General features: G+C 44.3%; 2 protein-coding genes across 9 annotated transcripts in view; one reads left to right on the forward strand and one right to left on the reverse strand.

Moving 5' to 3' along the window:
- Nucleotides 1–8677, forward strand: part of PKD1L3 (polycystin 1 like 3, transient receptor potential channel interacting) — a 92219-nt gene extending 83542 nt beyond the window's left edge. Inside the window, exons 29-32 of the mRNA XM_078357613.1 lie at nucleotides 1288–1498; nucleotides 4362–4463; nucleotides 7923–8054; nucleotides 8418–8677. Coding sequence (XP_078213739.1) covers nucleotides 1288–1498; nucleotides 4362–4463; nucleotides 7923–8054; nucleotides 8418–8561 — 589 coding nt within the window. The 3' untranslated portion in view covers nucleotides 8562–8677. The remainder of the gene's footprint in view (nucleotides 1–1287; nucleotides 1499–4361; nucleotides 4464–7922; nucleotides 8055–8417) is intronic.
- Nucleotides 8678–9093: 416 nt separating this feature from the next.
- The window catches only part of IST1 (IST1 factor associated with ESCRT-III), a 79851-nt gene continuing 68689 nt past the window's right edge, over nucleotides 9094–20255 (reverse strand). For 3 of the 8 annotated variants that reach the window (XM_035282246.3, XM_078357645.1, XM_035282245.3), the window contains 9 exons: nucleotides 19698–19878; nucleotides 19170–19257; nucleotides 16165–16248; nucleotides 15552–15662; nucleotides 14660–14866; nucleotides 13968–14060; nucleotides 13109–13206; nucleotides 12258–12306; nucleotides 9094–10466 (listed from right to left, as the gene is read on the reverse strand). In XM_035282246.3, coding sequence (XP_035138137.1) covers nucleotides 10281–10466; nucleotides 12258–12306; nucleotides 13109–13206; nucleotides 13968–14060; nucleotides 14660–14866; nucleotides 15552–15662; nucleotides 16165–16248; nucleotides 19170–19257; nucleotides 19698–19878 — 1097 coding nt within the window. In that variant the 3' untranslated portion in view covers nucleotides 9094–10280. The remainder of the gene's footprint in view (nucleotides 10467–12257; nucleotides 12307–13108; nucleotides 13207–13967; nucleotides 14061–14659; nucleotides 14867–15551; nucleotides 15663–16164; nucleotides 16249–19169; nucleotides 19258–19697; nucleotides 19879–20255) is intronic. The other 5 variants (XM_078357646.1, XM_078357647.1, XM_008986155.5 and 2 more) reach the window with 3 other exon arrangements.

The raw sequence follows: 20255 nt of genomic DNA on the forward strand, positions 1-20255 counted from the left end.
AAAACTGTCTGAAGAAAAGAACACAGTGAACTAGAAACCATTTACCTGATAGTCACATTGAAGAGCTCTTCTGCCTTCATTAGTGCTCAGGTATGTGCTTAAGGATAATGCATTTAAGTTTCATAAAGGCCTGGAATTGGTCATTATTTTGCACTCTGGCAAAGGCATAAAGCCTGACGCATGACAAATAATCCTTTAAATGAAAGCAAAACACATAGTCCATCCTTTAAATTCAAAGGGAGTTGCTTTCTGGGTAGGGATTTCATGCATTCACTCATCCATACCAAGAGATGTTTGGCGCCCCTTTGGGTGCCTTCTCTGCTTTTTCCCATGGAGAGGAATATCTTATCTGTTTCCCACGGCAAGTGTTGCCAAGTGATGCTTTGCTAAGCTTTTCATCGGTGGCCTACAGCCTGGGCAGTGATCTGTGTGACTTTTCCTGAGGCATTGTTTCAAGTAGGCCTGATGGAGAGTAGTTTATGCAGGGACTGTGTCTGTGCAGAGCACTGCTTGCTAGTGTCTGGGGTGGGGGGTCCTTGCTAGTGTCTGGGGTGGGGGGTCCTTGCTAGTGTCTGGGGTGGGGGGTCCTTGCTAGTGTCTGGGGTGGGGGGTCCTTGCTAGTGTCTGGGGTGGGGGGTCCTTGCTAGTGTCTGGGGTGGGGGGTCCTTGCTAGTGTCTGGGGTGGGGGGTCCTTGCTAGTGTCTGGGGTGGGGGGGTCCTTCCAAGTCACCTGGTTGCTGCAACCTAAAATTATGAATGTATTTCTCATAAAATAAAACGTAATTGCTGAGCAACACCCCTCGCCTCTAGTCTACCATCCATCATTTTGTTCTAAGCATTATTAAACCTATTACATCAATCCTGTACTGCCAGAGGACAACACAGGATTAGTGTGCGGCAGGAAACAGACCAGCAGAATGGCTCCTCTCTCTGGGTGGCGTTAAACTCCTTTTGAGAGGAGAGATTTGGGTCAGAGCAGTGCAGGAGGCTGGTTTTGCTTCCCAGGATGAATTTAAAGAAATCAGCTAGAGGTCACATTTTAAGGTTTCTTCAGCACAGCTCCCAGTGCCATCTGCAGCAGGCAGATCATTTGAATAATATGTGGCCTTTTGTTATTCCCATATCCACAATTCACAGGAGACCACACTAGAAACCAGTTCTCATATCAACCAGCATTCGATCTCACAGGACTCAGGGCTGCTGTGCTCAGCAGGAGGGGCACTGGGGAAACCGTGGTACAGGCGCATCATCTTCTTGCTCAGTAACTGTCAGCTTTCTTTGGTGCAGGTTCATCAGCTTCTATGAGGCAGTAAAAGTGAACTCTGCTGCAACCCATCTCGTGGGCTTCCTGGTTCTGCTGGCAACTGTTCAGTTATGGAACTTGCTGCGTCACAGCCCCAGGCTGTGGGTCATCAGCAGGACACTGAGCCGAGCCTGGGACGAGGTGTTGGGCTTTCTGCTGATCATCCTGATCCTGCTGACAGGCTATGCCATTGCCGTAAGCCCCCACATTGCTGTCTCTGCTGTGGTCTCCCCATCGCCCCGAGATGGAATCTTGCCCTGTTGCCCAGGCTGGAGTGCAGTGGCACGATCTCGGCTCACTGAATCCTCCACCTCCTAAGTTCCGGCGATTCTCTTGCCTCAGCCTCCATAGTAGGGGGGACCACAGGTGTGTGCCACCATACCCAGCTTTCTTTCTTTCTTTTTTTTTTTTTTTGTAGAGACGGGGTTTCACCATGTTGGCCAGGCTGATCTGGATCCACCCGCCTCAGCCTCCCAGAGTGCTGGGAGTACAGGTGTGAGCCCCCTCGCCAGGCCCACTGTGGTTGTTTTATCACTTCCCATAGAAACGGTTACGACACAGAAATCTGAGGTGGCAGAGTAAGAAAGCCAGGTTTAGTTCTAGTTCCATACTTAACTAGTATAATTTAAACCCACAGGTTTGTCTCTAAAATGGGGATAAAACTTAGCTCACAAAGTAATATAAAGGTCAAATAAATGTATATGAAGCCACTATGTTAGGCCCAGCGTTGTGGCTCATGCCTGTAATCCCAGCACTTTGGGAGGCTGAGGCGGGTAAATCGAGATCAGCCCGAAATCCACTGAGGAGGATGGATCACAAGGTCAGGAAATCGAGACCATCAATGCCAACACGGTGAAACCTCGTCTCTACTAAAAATACAAAACAATTCGCTGGGTGTGGTAGTGCCAGTTTATAGTCCCAGCTACAAAGGAGGCTGAGGCAGGGGAATCGCTTAAATGTGGTAGGCGAAGGTGGCAGTGAGTCAAGATCGGAACACTGCACTCCAGGCTGGCGACAGCGCAAGACTCCATCTCAAAAAAAAACTGTGTTATTACAAAGAAAGTAAGTTTATGTATTCTTTGGGGCATAATTTGGCCACAAGAAATTTCTTTCCCATTCCTTTGGTTAAATACCGGCGACATCACCAAGCACCTCAGGACAGAAGGATGGGTGCTCCCTCACACTAACAAACCTCAGGACAGAAAGATGGGTGCTCCCTCACACTAACCTCAGGACAGAAAGATGGGTGCTCCCTCACACACCTCAGGACAGAAAGATGGGTGCTCCCTCACACTAACCTCAGGACGGAAAGATGGGTGCTCCCTCACACTAACCTCAGGACGGAAAGATGGGTGCTCCCTCACACTAACCTCAGGACGGAAGGATGGGTGCTCCCTCACACTAACCTCAGGACGGAAAGATGGGTGCTCCCTCACACTAACCTCAGGACAGAAGGATGGGTGCTCCCTCACACTAACCTCAGGACGGAAAGATGGGTGCTCCCTCACACTAACCTCAGGACGGAAAGATGGGTGCTCCCTCACACTAACAAACCTCAGGACAGAAAGATGGGTGCTCCCTCACACACCTCAGGACAGAAAGATGGGTGCTCCCTCACACACCTCAGGACAGAAAGATGGGTGCTCCCTCACACTAACCTCAGGACAGAAGGATGGGTGCTCCCTCACACTAACCTCAGGACGGAAAGATGGGTGCTCCCTCACACTAACCTCAGGACGGAAAGATGGGTGCTCCCTCACACTAACAAACCTCAGGACGGAAAGATGGGTGCTCCCTCACACACCTCAGGACAGAAAGATGGGTGCTCCCTCACACACCTCAGGACAGAAAGATGGGTGCTCCCTCACACACCTCAGGACAGAAAGATGGGTGCTCCCTCACACTAACCTCAGGACGGAAAGATGGGTGCTCCCTCACACTAACAAACCTCAGGACAGAAAGATGGGTGCTCCCTCACACACCTCAGGACAGAAAGATGGGTGCTCCCTCACACTAACCTCAGGACGGAAAGATGGGTGCTCCCTCACACTAACAAACCTCAGGACAGAAAGATGGGTGCTCCCTCACACTAACCTCAGGACGGAAAGATGGGTGCTCCCTCACACTAACAAACCTCAGGACAGAAAGATGGGTGCTCCCTCACACACCTCAGGACAGAAAGATGGGTGCTCCCTCACACACCTCAGGACAGAAAGATGGGTGCTCCCTCACACTAACCTCAGGACGGAAAGATGGGTGCTCCCTCACACTAACCTCAGGACGGAAAGATGCGTGCTCCCTCACACTAACCTCAGGACGGAAAGATGGGTGCTCCCTCACACACCTCAGGACAGAAAGATGGGTGCTCCCTCACACACCTCAGGACAGAAAGATGGGTGCTCCCTCACACTAACCTCAGGACGGAAAGATGGGTGCTCCCTCACACTAACCTCAGGACGGAAAGATGGGTGCTCCCTCACACTAACAAACCTCAGGACAGAAAGATGGGTGCTCCCTCACACACCTCAGGACAGAAAGATGGGTGCTCCCTCACACTAACCTCAGGACGGAAAGATGGGTGCTCCCTCACACTAACACACCTCAGGACGGAAAGATGGGTGCTCCCTCACACTAACCTCAGGACAGAAAGATGGGTGCTCCCTCACACACCTCAGGACAGAAAGATGGGTGCTCCCTCACACTAACCTCAGGACGGAAAGATGGGTGCTCCCTCACACTAACACACCTCAGGACGGAAAGATGGGTGCTCCCTCACACTAACACACCTCAGGACGGAAAGATGGGTGCTCCCTCACACACCTCAGGACAGAAAGATGGGTGCTCCCTCACACTAACCTCAGGACGGAGATGGGTGCTCCCTCACACTAACCTCAGGACGGAAAGATGGGTGCTCCCTCACACTAACCTCAGGACAGAAAGATGGGTGCTCCCTCACACTAACAAACCTCAGGACAGAAAGATGGGTGCTCCCTCACACACCTCAGGACAGAAAGATGGGTGCTCCCTCACACTAACAGGCTTTTCGCCTTCTGTTCAGTTTAACCTGCTGTTTGGATGCAACGTCTCTGACTACCAGACGTTTTTCAGCTCAGCTGTGACCATTGTTGGTCTCCTGACGGGAATTTCTCACCAAGAGGAGGTAAAAAAAAAAAAAAACAAATTAGTTTCTCCACAGAATTTATTGAATATTTTTAACAAGGAGAGTTGGGAGGGGGTGCTCCTTATGAAAACAGCCCCCTACTGTGCACGACACACTGGAAAGGTGGGATATTTCAGTCCTTTGCTCTTTTGCTTCATGGTACTGCGTACACATACAGTGTATACATGGCTGTTGCTTTCAGAAATCTGCCCTTTCCTAAGCACTTAGTCCCTCCTTCCTCATTTCTTGTGTCCTTAATATTATTATTAGCAAAAAACTCAGGGCCAAACCTCATACTGTTGTGCTTGACTTGATTAACATGATTTGGTGTTTCTCAACGGCCCTTTTAAAGTGCATTTACAGGGCGGGGTGAGTTAGCTCAAGCCGTGAGAGGCCAACAGAGGACTGCTTAAGGCCAAGAATTTGAGACCAATCTGGGCAACATAGTGAGACTCTGTCTCTACGAAAAGTATAAAAATTAGCCAAGTGTGGTGGCACACTCTATAGTCTTAGCCACTCAGGAGGCTAAGGCGGGAGGATCCTCTGAGCCCAGGATTTGAAGGCTGCAGTGAGCCATGATCATGCCACTGCACTCCAGACCCTGTGTCTATTAAAAAAAAAAATCCAGGTGCAGTGGCTCATACCTGTAATCACAATACTTTAGGAGGCCAAGGCTGGAGGATCACTTTGAGGTCATGAGCTAAAGACCAGCCTGGCCAACATGGTGAAACCCTGTCTCTACTAAAAATACAAAAATTAGCCGGGCGTTTTGGTGTTTCTCAACAGCCCTTTTAAAATTAGCCGGGTATGGTAGTGCATCCCTGTAATCCCACCTGCTGGAGAGGCTGAGGCAGGAGAATTGCCTGAACCTGGGAGGTGGAGATTGCAGTGAGCCGAGATTGTATCACTGTACTCCAGCCTGGGCAAGAGTAAGACACTCTCAAAGCGACATAATGGAAGTGACAAAGAATTTTGAAGGTACAGTTCCAAGAGGAACTGCATTATTTCTGTTCAGTTAATAAATACTTCAGAGAGCCTATTATTTCCTCCCAGGAACTACCAATAGAAATCCCTGCCTTCCTACTCATCATATAAAGTAGGAAATCCAAATGAGGCATTGGCCTCCAAACACTAGTGTAAAGGGTAGACATGTTCAGGCAAGGAAAAATCTGCCATTTAAGCAATGAAACTGGCAAGATTTTGATAATGGTTGACCATTCTGATGATCTACAATTTCAAAATTACTAATTAAAATAGGTGGTAGGTTCAGTTTCTAATGTTGTATCCACAGGTTCCACATCCACAGATTCAACCAACCCCAGATATTTGAAGGTAACAATAAAAACACCAATCTTAAAATACAGTAGAAGAGTCGGGCATGGTAGTGTGTACCTGTAGTTCCACTTAGGAGGCTGAAGTGAAGATTGCTTGAGCCCAGGAGTGAGGCTGCAGTGAGCTGTGATTGTGTTAAGGCTCAGCGAGACCTTCTCCCACCAAAAAAAAAAAAAAAAAAAAAAAAATGGTGTAACTATTCTACCTAGCATTTATGCTATTTACACTGCATTAGGTACTAAAGGTAATCTAAAGATTCAAGTATAGGAGAGATGTATATTGGGTTTACGCAAATACTGTGTCATTTTTAAAAAGGGACTTTCTAAGCTGGGCACAGTGGCTCACCTGTAATCCCAGCACTTTGGGAGGCCAAGGTGGGGCAGGTCACTTCAGGTCTGGAGTTCAAGACCAGCCTGGCCAAAATGGTGAAACCCCATGTCTACTAAAATACAAAAATTAGCTGGGCATGGTGGTGGGAACCTGTAATGCAAGCCACTCAAGAGGCTGAGGCAGAACTGGTTGACCCTGGGAGGTGGAGGTTGCAGTAAGCCGAGATCGTGCCACTGTAGTCCAGCCTGGGTGACAGAGGGAGACTGCATCTAAAAAAATTTTTTTAAACGGTTGGGTGAGAGGAACACTTTCTTAACCTTTAGGGAAGCTTGCAATAAATAAAAAAATAAAAATAAGGGACTTAAGCATCCTCAAATTTTGGTACCTGTGGAGCCCCTGGAGCCAATGTCTCTCAGATACTGAGGGACAACTGTAACTGCTATTTTTGCTGACTGGGCTGTTCTGTTGTGGCCCTCGCTCCAATAACTAGGGGATGAGCCTTCACCACTGCAGCACTTTGTATCCAAAGCAAGTGAAGGAAGTAACAATCAGAATAACAAACTTTTGATGATACCTGCTTTTTGATTGGGGAAAAAAAACAAACTTTTCTGCTTTTGATGTAATTGTATATCATAAAAATAGAGTAAACTTATTGGAAAAAAGTCTTGTATCACAAACTCGAGAGATTACCCATATTATCTGGTTGACCTGAAATTTTTATAAGCATTTTTAAGTGGGTAACAGTTTGGTGCTTGAAAATATTTTGTCATAAAGATTTCCATCAGGGTAGTGTTTAAAAATATCCTGAAAGGGGGTGATTATCATAAACAGTGCCCTCGTGGCAACAATGAATGGCACAGTACCAAGGGAAAATACCATGTTGATAAAGAACACCTAAATTTTTAAAAATTTTGTTATGGCAACCATTCTAGTAAGCCCAGAACTTGATGTTTATTTATGCAGAAAACTAAAAGAATGACAGAACTCAATACTTACACCTTTAAAAATAACAATGGGAAATAAAAAAGTACTAAAAAGCCAGTTTTCTGTGGCCAACCTGTTAACTTCTATTGGAATGCTCTTGTTATTTAGAGTTGTGGTTTCTTGATACAGCAGAGACAGTTTGCATTCTCACTTCTGGTATGCATTTATTCTTTCAGTGTGCGCGACCCTTTAGCTTCCATGATTAGATGCATTTTTTGGAATTGCCAAAACTCGTGTGACATTTGAATCATTTCCAATTCCACTGAAACTCACCTGTTTTCTTCTTGTGAAGGCCCTGAAGTCAAAATTATCTTACCTCCTTAAAATCAGTCGTTCCTGCTCCTCTGTTCGTTTATAAGTCTTTTCCCCTGGGTGTGGTAGCTCATGCCTGTAATCCCAGCACTTTGGGAGCTGAGGCGGGCAGATCACGAGGAAAGGAGTTTGAGACTAGTCTAACATGGTAAAACCCCGTCTCTACTAAAAATACAAAAATTAGACGGGTGTCGTGGCATGCGCCTGTAATCCCAGCTACTTGGGAGGCTGAGGCAGGAGAATCTCTTCAACCCAGGAGGTGGAGGTTGCAGTGGGCTGAGATCACACCACTGCACTCCAACCTGGGCAACAGAGACTCCATCTCAAAAAAAAAAAAACCAAAAAACACATACTTCCTTCTTAATATCTTTTTGCCTCTCTCCTTATGTTTTCATCAGATAAGCTTTTCTTCTGAAAAGATCCCAAACTTTAGCATATAGCTTATGTTTGTAAAGTTGAAACTAAACGGTCAGTCACAGCCAAGTGTTACTGTCTTCCCAGGTTATCGCTTTAGACCCAGTCCTGGGCACCTTTCTGATCCTCACCAGTGTCATCTTGATGGTACTTGTGGTAATTAATCTTTTTGTTTCTGCCATTCTAATGGCCTTTGGAAAAGAAAGAAAGTCACTTAAGGTAGGTAACTAAAAAATAAACCAGCATACTGTTATGTCACTGGGAAAACTCCACTGTAGTTGCCCCTGAGAGTTTATTTATAATGCACAGAATCATATTACTTTTATTTCAGAAGCTTTGCCAGCTATCTGCCTAGGAAATCCAATTTATAAGACTGTGTAATGTTCCATAGTCACTGTCCTATAAATAGCTGGGTCTCAACCATTAATTAGTGGAAACACTCCAATGCCTGACTGTAAATTATTAAAGAAATAGTATCTTTACTACACATTAACTAATTTTTAAAAATCTATGGTACATTTTTACTCTAGTATTAGTAATTTCAGTTTTCTCCCATTTCTCTTTTTGTCTTCAAATACTCAGAGACAAGTTGCACTAATAGATATGCTGCTACAGAAGCTCTCAAGTTTGCTAGGAATCCGTCAGCCCCAAAAAACGTCATCTGAGCAAGCAGCTACGACATCAATGGGCATTGACACTGAAGTTTTAGAAGATGAACTACCTTAATCCTGTTTTCTCCTACGTGGCTTAGTATTTCTTAGCATATTACTACTTATCTTCGCATGGCATGACTTTACAGTAATATACTTTGTTTTTAATTCTGTAAGTTAGTGAGACATTGGAATTCCCTTGGTCCCAAGTTCTTACAGATCTTGGCACTGTCAAGATAGGATTAACACCACAAGAATACTACCAGACAAACCAGCTCGGCTGTCAAGCACCAAGTAACAGAACACTCACCACCCATGGCCCAAGATGGCTTGGGAAACAGAGGAGTCGGAAGTGAGCTCACTGCAACTTACTAAAAATAAATATACGAGGATGAGGCATGGCAGATGCAGAGCCCTGCCACTAAGGAGGACCAAATTCACAGATGCTATCTGGGCTATCATCTAAATACAGAGATCAAAATGAGCCCTGCACTGCTCCAGGAATCCTGAAGTTAAGGGCTGGTTGACATGGATCACTTGGTTAAAATATTGTCCACTGAACTCCAGGTTTCTACTTCATCATCTGAGCAAACAGAGGGAGCAGGACACAGGATCTTTAACTTTATTAGCAGCTACTGAGCTACAGAATACAAACCAACTGAAAACATTAAAGAAAGGCTGCTTGAAACAGGTATGTACAGGTATACTACACAGAAGCGAAAGCCATATCCAATCCCAAAGCCACCCCGTGGGGAAGGATGGCCTTAGCTATGCGCCAAAGGAGTACAGAAGTTACAACATGAGAGTCCCATCCACCCAGGAAAGCAGTGAACAGCTACAGCTGCATGGGCACCAAAAATTTATCTGAGATTAGTTTTAAAGGTTCCATGAATCAGTTTTCAAATGGAAACAGGTACCCCTCTTTTCCTGTAGGCTTTCCAGCTCACTACCCAAAAGACTTGAGTACTTCTATTAAGGCAGCTGGAAGCCCACCTTAGACTTGAATGGCAACGTGTCCTATCTTTGCCAGTAATACAATCCAAGAGAATATGCTATGGGAAAAACAGGAATTTCCACAGTGCTGCCCTCTGGTAAAAGGGAAATACAGCACTCAAAGCAAAAGGCCACAGAGGGCTCCCTGAGAATCCAGTATAACTAAGCGAGGCCTTCAATTGTTGAGACAAACTTTGCAACTGGATCCCGGTGGGACAGTGCCCTGCGGCGAGGAGTAGCGTGTATGCCAATGAGAGGGCCCAGCTTCCAGGAACCGTTACAATGGCGTCCTGAGTCATTTTCTCTCTCCCAGTCGCATTAGAGCATGAGAAAACACGCACCGTGGCCTTGATTTTCATTCACCACAGTCCCCTTGTACAGAGGGGTTTTTTCCTAAGTCTGGAACCTCAACACAAGGCTGGGACATTTCATGAGGTGCTCTCTCCCACTGTCCAGCCATCTTTGGTGGTCTCTCCACAGTGCTTCCCCTCCTCTCATGCTCCCGTGGAGGGACCGTGGGATGGGCCAGGAGGAAACCTGGGATCGCTCTGACAAGAAACCTACAAGCACAGCTGCCAGGAGCCAGCTGCTCCGGCCTCAGTCTCCAGTTAGGATCAACAGAGAACTGGAAAGCAGCAGAATCTGGAGGAGCAGGAAGAGAACCCAGAGGAGTGTTGTGCTCAGTGACGGTTAACAGATGAAACGGAATTTCATGGAGATTCTTTGTTACAAGGAGAGATTGCTCAGTCTCAACTCCCAGAATGTGAAAGTTGCCTGGTTTAAGAGACCTATGTTTTCTTTTTCAGCTCTTCAAACCTCCGTGAAAGATCATCAAAATCAATGTCTTCAGAGGCTGAGGTGTTGGCACCAGCAGATGCAGTTGGTAGTGTGTCTGGCACAGACGGCAACTCTGGTAAGACAAAGTTGTCATAGTGATCCACAGGTCTGGAAGGAAGCTTCGCAGAGGCATCTGGCTTGGGTCCAGGACCTGATTCAATTAGGGCAAGGAGCACAATGTTACAAACACCAAAGAAATGACCCAGATCCCCATTCTCAGTAAATACAGCAGATCCAGGAGAAAACACTAGTTAAAAAAATTTTTTTAGTGAGTCTCTCTGTTGCCCAGGCTGGAGTGGAGTGGCATGATCTGTTCAAGTGATTCTCCTGCCTCAGCCTCCTGAGTAGCTGGGACTACAGGCAGGCACCACCACGCCTGGCTAATTTTTGGATTTTTAATAGAGATAGGGTTTCACCATGTTGGCCAGGCTGGTCTTCAAACTCCTTAAGTGATTCATGCACCTCAGCCTCCCAAAGTGCTGGGATTACAGGTGTGAACCACCACACCTGGCTACCAAAAATTTTAATTCTGAAGGCTAACATCTACATTTTCTAATTAGGGTTGAATCCTATCTGTTTTACTTTCCTGTAGTGAGAAAAAAGTGGGCTACATGGGGCCATATCCACAGAGCAATCATCTAAAGGGAGTGTCCCTTTCATAAGGTCTGCTCCTTTAACAACCAAGTCCAAGGAGTGGAATAGGATTCTGCTAGAACACTGCTTCCTTCAGAACCAACACTCTTTAGGGGTTGGGGGCAAAGTTTTTTTTAAAGGAATAAATGTCCACGTTATTTGATAAAATGGTCTGATCTGTATTTCCAGTCTTCCATTTAGTAGTTTATGTTAAAATCACACCCCAACACACACCTACTCTATGTTTTCATCAGTTCTAGAATGAGGAAAACTAAATTACAAAAAAAATCCAAATAGTGCTCTGACTCTGGAGGAAAGGGCAGAGTTGGCTGGAAGTAAGGGAACTTTGAGGTAAGAATAACATTGTATTCCTTGATCACAGAGTAGGATTGTGTGTGTGTGTGTGTATACATCATACACATACTTAAAATCTATGGGGTTTTTAATGTAAATTATATCTCCACAAAACAACTGTCTCTAATTTTAAAAGTATTCTTCTGGCAGGGCGTGGTAGATCACCTGAGGTCAGGAGTTCAAGAATAGCCTGGCCAACATGGTGAAACCCCGTCTCTACTAAAAATACAAAAATTAACCAGGTATGGTGGTGTGCACCTGTAGTCCCAGCTACTTGGGAGGCTGAGTCAGGAGAATCACTTGAATTCAGGAGGCAGAATCCTCTGGGTTCCTGGTAGTATCTTAATTTTTAAGACAGGGCCTCACTTTGTCATTCAGGCTGGAATACAATGATAGCTCGCTGTGACCACAGGTCTCCACCACCAAGCCCAGCTATGGGTTTTTTTTTGTTTGTTTTTTGTTTTTCTTTTTAATATTTTGTGGAAACAGGATTTTGCTATGTTGCCCAGGCTGATCTCAAACTCCTGACCTCAAGTGGTCCTTCTGCCTCTGCTTCCCCAAGTACTCAGATTACAAATGTGAGTCACCACACCTGGCCAGTGTTTAACTGATAGCTACATGAACAGGTTTGCTTTGTAAAATTCACGGAGCTATTTGAGGCACAATGTAAGCTAAGCTGAAGCAGAGATAATATAAAGAAGTCAAGCATGACTGAAAAAGAATATTGATACCACTGACAGGAAGAGGGAACTTGGGAGCTGCTTCTGGGCCAGGGAAAATCTTTAATCTTTGGAAGCAGGATATCCTGAGTTGTATTTTAGCATGTGGGATGAGAACAGGGCATGCAGATAGAATGCCATGGGCATGGAAACACTCTCTAAGGGAGGAACAATAATGAGAAAATAGCTGAGGATTCAGCACTAAGCCCTGAAGGTTTCAGACTGATACTACTCACCAACAATCTGTGCAGAAGAGATATTCTTATCAGCATTAATGTCATCAACCTGAAACACAAAGATTGTTACCAGAGGAAACAGCAATGGCATCACTGAAGAAAGAACTGATATAAGCCCCTGTGTTTCCAAAACCTGAGTTGCTCACCAAGTGCAACAGAGCCTGCTCCAAAGAAACAGCCCCTGCATTTCTTCCAATCAGGTAGATACCATGTTAAACTCCTTTGTTTTTTCTTTTGTTTTTTGAGATGGAGTTTCGCTCTTGTTACCCAGGCTGGAGTGCAATGGCGCAATCTCGGCTCACCGCAACCTCTGCCTCCTGGGTTCAGGCAATTCTCCTGCCTCAGCCTCCTGAGTAACTGGGATTACAGGCATGTGCCACCATGCCCAGCTAATTTTTTGCATTTTTAGTAGAGACCATGTTGAACAGGATGGTCTCGATCTCTTGACCTCGTGATCCACCCACCTCGGCCTCCCAAAGTGCTGGGATGACAGGCTCAAGCCACCGCGCCCGGCCTTTGTTTTTAATTGAGAGAGGGTCTCCTTCTGTTACCCCGGCTGGAGTGCAGTGGTGCAATCACGACGCACTGCAGCATCTACTTTCTGGGCTCCAGTCATTGCCCTGCCTCAGCCTTCCACATAGGTAGGACTGTAGGCATGCAGCACCATGCCTGGCCAATTTTTATATTTTGGGTAGAGACAGGGTTTCACTATGTTGCCCACGCTGGTCTCAAACTCCTGACCTCAGGTGATCTGCCCGCCTCGGCCTCCCACAGTGCTGGGATTACAAGCATTAGCCGCCGGGCCCAGCCTCATGTTGAACTCTTAACTGCCAAAGAAAAAAAATCCTTACCACACTGACACCTTTGGGCAAAGAGAAAGCATTCCTGAATATATCTGTAAGAACCAAGTCCTCAAATACTGATGAAGGTTTTCGACCTCATTCCAGCTCTGACACATGCAAAAGCAAAGCATAAGAAAAACTCAAGCCCAAGGTAGAGCACGTCAGCTAGAGATGGAAATCAAAGGAAAGAACAGAAAGCAAGCTCAGGAACAGGAAGAACTTCCTAGATGAGTAATTTACATAGCAAATGCCACACCAATTTGTTTCTCAGTAAAAAACCAGATGGTGACAGGTCTCAAAAGGCATACAGTAACTGAAGAAACAAGGCTGGTCAAAAACAAGCACTAAACCACCTCCAGTTCAAGGTATCATTACTATATTAGCTATTCATTATTAGTAAGTTTTGACTAGAATACTAAAATGTGAAATCAATACTACTGGCAGACATCTATTAACTGGATAATTCTCATCAATATTCCTTTACATGTGTTGAGAACATATAAGATGAATATTTTAATAATTATGATACTCCAGCACCACAACTTTATCAGCTCAATGTGATCCTTTGCCTAGTTAGTCAAACAACTAGTTAAGTGCCCTCATAGTGCACTACAACTTTCTAAGAAATCTGCAGTTCCTTCCTGATGCCCAGCTTAATTGTGGACAAAGCACTGCCACCAACAATACTGCCATTACCACCACTCCCCATATCCAGGGTAATGTTATAAAGCAAAACAAGAATCCCAAAGCAAGGATGATGACGGTACTATGAGTTGATCAAAACTCTGCCTTTCCTGTGGTCATTATTTTGCTTGCTCTTCATGGAATTCACTCTCCTGTTGCTTATAAAAGAGGCTCAGGCACTTACAGATTCATACGATGGGGGAGTTGCTGGTATCTGAGGTGGATGAATATTGGGAAAGGCCTGATAAGTCCCCACTGGCAATCCATTGAAATCAGACTGTAAGAGGAGAAAGGCAACATAAGAGACACTGCCCCCGTTTGCAGTTTCTGAGGTTTGGGTATGGGAAGGGAGAAATACATACATTTATATTCTCATACTGAATATATACAAATATTCAAGATCCTTAAAACAAAAATACCCAAAAGGGCCACATGTGGTCAGAAGGATTCTAGATTTTTAAAGATCTACAGCCAAAGGCTATTCTTTATGTAATCAAGTGCTTCAATGTTTACAAGGGAAAATTCTAATCAGACTTTCTTACTAGCAATGACCATCTTATCTACAAAGGCTTTTCTGCATGGTAATAAAGTGGTGGTGGAAAAAGCTAATAGTATGACTATAACAGATCCCAGATATTCAAGAAACCTTTATGAAAGTGTTTTACTGGCACCATCTCTATAGACTTTCCTACAGCTGAACTAAAAGACCTCTGAATCCAATGATTCCCCCCCCCCCAGATGACTGCCAGCTAATACCAAATGTTCCTACTGCTAACAGCTCCTGACAACCTACAACTCTTCAGTGTATTCACAGAGCCAACTTGTCACCTTCTGTAACATTTTCTAAAGCTTACATCCACACTTATGTATACTTACTGGTCCCTTTGGCAGTGGATATGAGAAAGGCGTATTTGCAGATGGCATGGGCATGGGCATGGGCATTGGCACTGTTCCATCAGGTCCACCAACTGGTGCTATGAAGCCACCACCCCCTCCTCCTCCTCTTCCAGGGCCTCCTTTCTTCACATCATCTGTGAACCCAACATCAATAAGATCTGTCTCTACCCCAGGTGGGGCTTCTGCCTGAGAGAGAGAGAGAAACCCATGTCATTAACCCATGTCCAAGGCCAGATTCCCCAGAAAGCAGACTCTGAGATGGAGATTAGCATAAAGCAAGTTTCCTGGAGTGCTTCTGGGATCAACACCTATGGGGGAAAAAAAGGAGGCAGAGGTGGGTGGAAGAAGTTGGGCTGCAACACAATCACAACAAAGGCCTCAGCCAATTCCCCAATGACTTCTGCAGCCGGAATGGACCTGATGGTGTTCCCAACTGTGAGTAATGGGGATGTCTGGGCAGCAAACCAAAGCATCTACCATATCCCACCAACCTTAACTGCTGGATCTTTTTTCCTGTATTCTCAGCTTTCTGTGCACCATCTGACACATGGTGGGTACCCAATAAACGTTTTGGGAACTGTTTGGGTCTTGGGGCATTCCTTGCTATCAACAGGAGGTTTCTCAATTCCTGAAGTTCACCAAAAAGTAGCAATAATGGTGCCATTTTACATTTGTATCAAGGTTTGGACCTTCTAAAGTGTTGTCAGTCAGTCATCTAATGATCCTTAGGAACCCTCAGATACACAGGCACATTTATTGCCAGTCAAAAAGGTACTACCTGGACAAAAAGGCTTACACTCACACTTTAAGTTAGTGCAAAGAAGGCCATACCTATAAACTCATTTTTCTTTGTGTTCTGGGATTAACTTACCATGACCACAGAGTCAGGCTCATAGGGTACATTGTAATTCTTCGCAATTTCAATCAGGTATCTCTCCACCAGGATTTTAGGTGGGGCTTCCACACTCAGTTTGTGCATTAGCTGTTAAGTAGAAAGAACCAGGTCTAAGATGCATCTATACCAACCAGCCTAATCCTAACTTCACTATGTAAAGTTACCTCCTCTCATTTTATAGGTTAACACTGAAGGAAAAAAAAAGTTCAGAGCAGTTAAAATTATTTTTCAGAGTCAAACGACATCAGAGGCCCAACATCTCTCTTTCACATTCTCATTACACGTGACCCAGATGCTGGTAAAAGACAATACTGCTACCTTCCACGGTTCAATTCATCCACCCTTCTCCCTGCCTCACTTTCCACCTTCACAAATGACACGAGGTGTATGAATGACAACTACGGGATGAATTGGGCAGGTGTAAAGATTGGATCACAATGCCAGCCACACAGCTGTCCTTCTCACCCCACTATGAAATGTGAAACCCTATACTGAGCCATACAATGGTACCCACTAGAATTGCTACAGGCAATACAATAAACTGCTCCCACCCACACACTGCTTCATGTTTACCAAGTATATTCATTACCCTGTCATTCACAGTTCCAATCTGGTTGGTCCTACATAACTTGCCATATTCCTTGCTATACTTGGCACAGAGCTGATCAGCAACCTAAAGAGAAAAAGGACAGTAAATAAAAATAGAGACCACTCCAACAGACTGCTTTAAGCTTCTTACTGGCAACAACAAATATGTCTATTACAAGATTTCCAAAACATGGGAATCTGCAACACCTTAAGGGGTACATATTAATCAACCATCTCATCCTTCCAATAAGCAACACTCAAGTGCTACTATCATGAGTGTTATGATATACACTATAAAAAAAAAAGATGAACAAACCAGATACTGTTCCTGTTGAGTCTTAGTCATTAATCAAATAACCACACAGATAAAGGTACAACTGCAACTACAGTAAGTGATATCAAGGGAAGATGTACCATGTTATTACCAGCTTCTAACAGCAGAATCAGATGTGATAAAGTCAGGTAAGGCTTCCTGAAGGAACTGATGCTTTGCTGACATTTAAAGGATGACTAAAGCCAGGCATGGTGGCTCATGCATATAATCCCAACACTTTGTAAGGCTGAGGTGGGCAGATCACTTGAGCTCAGGTGTTCAAAACCAGCCTGGGCATCATAGCAAAACCCTCGTCTCTATTTTTAAAATACAAAAACTAGCTGGGCACGGTGGTGTGCACATGTGGTCTCAGCTACTCACTTAAGTGGAGGATGATCACTTGAGCCTGGAAAGCTGAGGCTGCTGTAAGCTGAGATCGTGCCACTGCACTCCAGCATGGGTGACAGAGCAAGACCCTGTCTCAAATAATAAAGGATGACTAGGCGTTAACTAAATGTGGAAGGAAGAGCATTCCAGGAAAAGAAAAGAGCAGTGCAAAGGCCACTGGTGGAAAAAAACATGATGGTCATTCCTCAAGCCTGAAATCAAGTCAGTGAACCTCTAGTGCAGAGTCCAAGGAGTGTGGTAGGAGCCCGACAACAGAGGACCATGTAGCCACATTAGGGAGTTTTGTTTCTACCACAAGAGCCACAGAAAGCTACTAAAGGGCTTTAAAGCAAGATGTAGTGACAGGATCAGAGCTGTGTTTTGGACAAAACCCTCAGGTGGTTCTGACAGAATGGTGAAAAGATTAAAAGAAACCGAAACAGGAATAGGAAGAGTATTCAAGAAGCTACTCTCATTTCCAGAGAGGAAATGATAGTAGCATTGGACCAGAGTGGTCCCAACATTCCAGAAGCCCAGTAGGAGAGTTCTCACTATTCACTATGAAGACTTTCAGGGGTACCTGGCACCTATAACATAAATGGCATTTGTCTTTTAAGGCTTTTGTTTTGCTTTATACTACACAGATTTTTATTTATACTAATTTATCACTCTTTTTTATGGCTCTAAAGTTTTTGTGACATATTTAAGCCTTTTCCACTCTGAGATGAATTTTAAAGGAGTATACAAGAGACCAAAAATGGCCAGGTATGGTGGCCGACACCTCCAATCCCAGCACTTTGGGAGGCTGAGGCAGGCAGATCACAAGGTCAGGAGTTCGAAACCAGCCTGGTCAACATGATGAAACCCTGTCTCTACGAAAAATACAAAAAATTAGCCGGGCATGATGGCAGGCACCTGTAATTCCAGCTACTCTGGAGGCTGAGGCAGGAGAATGCCTTGAACTCAGGAGGCGGAGGTTGCAGTGAGCCAAAATCACACCATTGCACGCCAGCCTGGGCAACAGTGCAAGACTCCATCTCAAAAAAAAAAAAAGTCTACATAAGAATCAGTTGCCTCTATTGTCCCTGTTCTCTGCCCCCAAAACTCAATGACTGCCACCGGTACCCTATCGGACTATCAGAGGTTTATTCTCTGGGGTGGGCAAACTAACGGGACTCTGGAGTCTATACACAGGAGACAGCAGTGATACTTACAACAGAAGAATTAAGTGTAAGTCTTCTACATATCAAATAGATTTTTGGCTTCCTTCTCCACTGGGCTCTCAGAAATGCTGGCAGCCAGTTTATACAGTCTAGGCAGAAGGGAGGAGGATTCTGGAGAAAACGACCAACCCAAGGAAAGACAACTAGTTCCTGACAGTCTGGAATTCCTCCATATAAGAGCTTAGTCAGACCACTCAACAATCTGGCAGTAAAAACCCACCCATGCACACAAGGTTCCAATCTGCTTTATAGTGCCTCGCTCTTAAATGTAAACCGACAGCCAAGGACCACTAAATCTTCAGAAAAGTCTCTACTATAAAACTAAGAAATAGGAAAAATGAATTTGAGAGAAACAAACATGACGGAAGTTTAAAAATAAACTATAATATCCTCAGAGACTCAGAAAACATTGTAGCCATGAAAAAAAAAGGACTATAAAATATATTCAGAGAATTAAAAAGAGTTATTCAAAAAAACCTAGAAAACAAGGAAATCTCAGTAGATGGTTTGGGAGACAAGAATGAGACAATCTCCTAGGAAAAAGAAAGGTAAAGATGTAGAAAACAACACAACTGAATTTGTATCCCAGCAGTCAGTACCATATCCATGTTGTGATGTGCAATTTTCTGGTTAATGTCTGTCTGTTTTTCTAGACTCTAAGCTAAAGGAGTATGGCTGGTGCAATATTTTGCTCATCACAGCACTCACATAGCTTATACAATTTACTTAATAAATATTTGTGGAATTAATAAAGCAAAAACATCTGTCACCTTAAATTAATGTTATTTTAACTTTACTGGTTTACAGTTGCATAAAAACTTCTCTATTTGCACTGAGTTAAGTAACATTAAGACACAACTGGAGATACACAAAGCTGTGCTCCTTAAAAAAATTACTCAAGTTTACAAAAACACTGTTCTGTAAGTCTGAAAAGGAAAAACAAATAAATTTACAAAACCTATTTCAAAAGCAACCTAAGAAGGGTACAAAATACCTGGTCAAATCAGCAGAAGTAACTTATATGAACCCACCTTCCTAACAATATGAAAAGTTACAAACATCACTGAAACTACTTGTACTCACTATTTTCAACTCAGCCACTTCTGACTGGAGTCGAGGAGCAGCCCAGATCAGTGTAGACACAGATTCAGCCAGACCAGAATCTAGCTCCCTAATCGAGGAAAAAATTAATATAACATTCTTTAAAATAAACCAAAAAAAATCGTAGCTTTTGTTTCATATACTTTATAGCCTCCAAAGCTATTTTATGAATCTCACTGGATTCTCACAATAACTCTAGGCTTCTAGCTATTTTTGTGATCTTATTTTACTTCTGGAGAAACTCAAAACTACCAAACAAGGCCAATGCCATTAAGTCAGAAAATGGTTGAGCCAAGATTCAAATTTAGGCTTCTCAGTTTCAGATCCTACATTTTCATTTTAGCAGTTATCATCTACATTGAGATCAGGCCTTTAAGCAACTGTTAGGAAGAAGAGCCTTGGGCATGTGAAACAGTCCCCTAATGCTAGCCCCCTGATGCAGAAAGAGACCATATCACTCCTTTTTCAAATTCCAGAAATGATTTAGATCTTTTAATCATAGTATCTTACTTCATAGACTGGATAAGGCCAAACCGAGCCAGCAGCAGATCACAGTACAGCTCCAGGATCTCCATGGCCTCCACAAGGTAGTCTTCCCGGATAATGTGCTCCACACGGATCCGAGCTCGTTCATCTTTCCCAGCAGCCAGATAGTCGGCAATCTCCTTCCTTGCTTTCTGGGCCAGTTCCGCTATGACACAGATCCCACTCCAATCTCATAGCAGTAGAGCACTGGCATCTGGCCTACAGGCCAATCTCCCCTCAACAGGAAGAACTGGGTGTTTCTATTATATCCTAGCTCCTCTCCCTTAACAAACCTAGTCCCATCCCATCTACTGTAGAAATTGCTATTCTGACTCGGTGAGAAAATAGAGCTCCTGTGGCTTAACAGTTCCAACTCAGGAGTCAGATTACCTAATTCCTTAACAACAGAGCATGTCCCTTTCTCTGCAACCAAGGGACTCAGTCTGACTAGTCACAAAGGGCAGAAATGTATCCAAAGATTAAAAGATAAGGGCAGGGCTCGGTGGCTCAAGCCTGTAATCCCAGCACTTTGGGAGGCTGAGG

Source organism: Callithrix jacchus, chromosome 20 (genome assembly GCF_049354715.1).
Source record: "Callithrix jacchus isolate 240 chromosome 20, calJac240_pri, whole genome shotgun sequence".
NCBI lineage: Eukaryota > Metazoa > Chordata > Mammalia > Primates > Cebidae > Callithrix > Callithrix jacchus.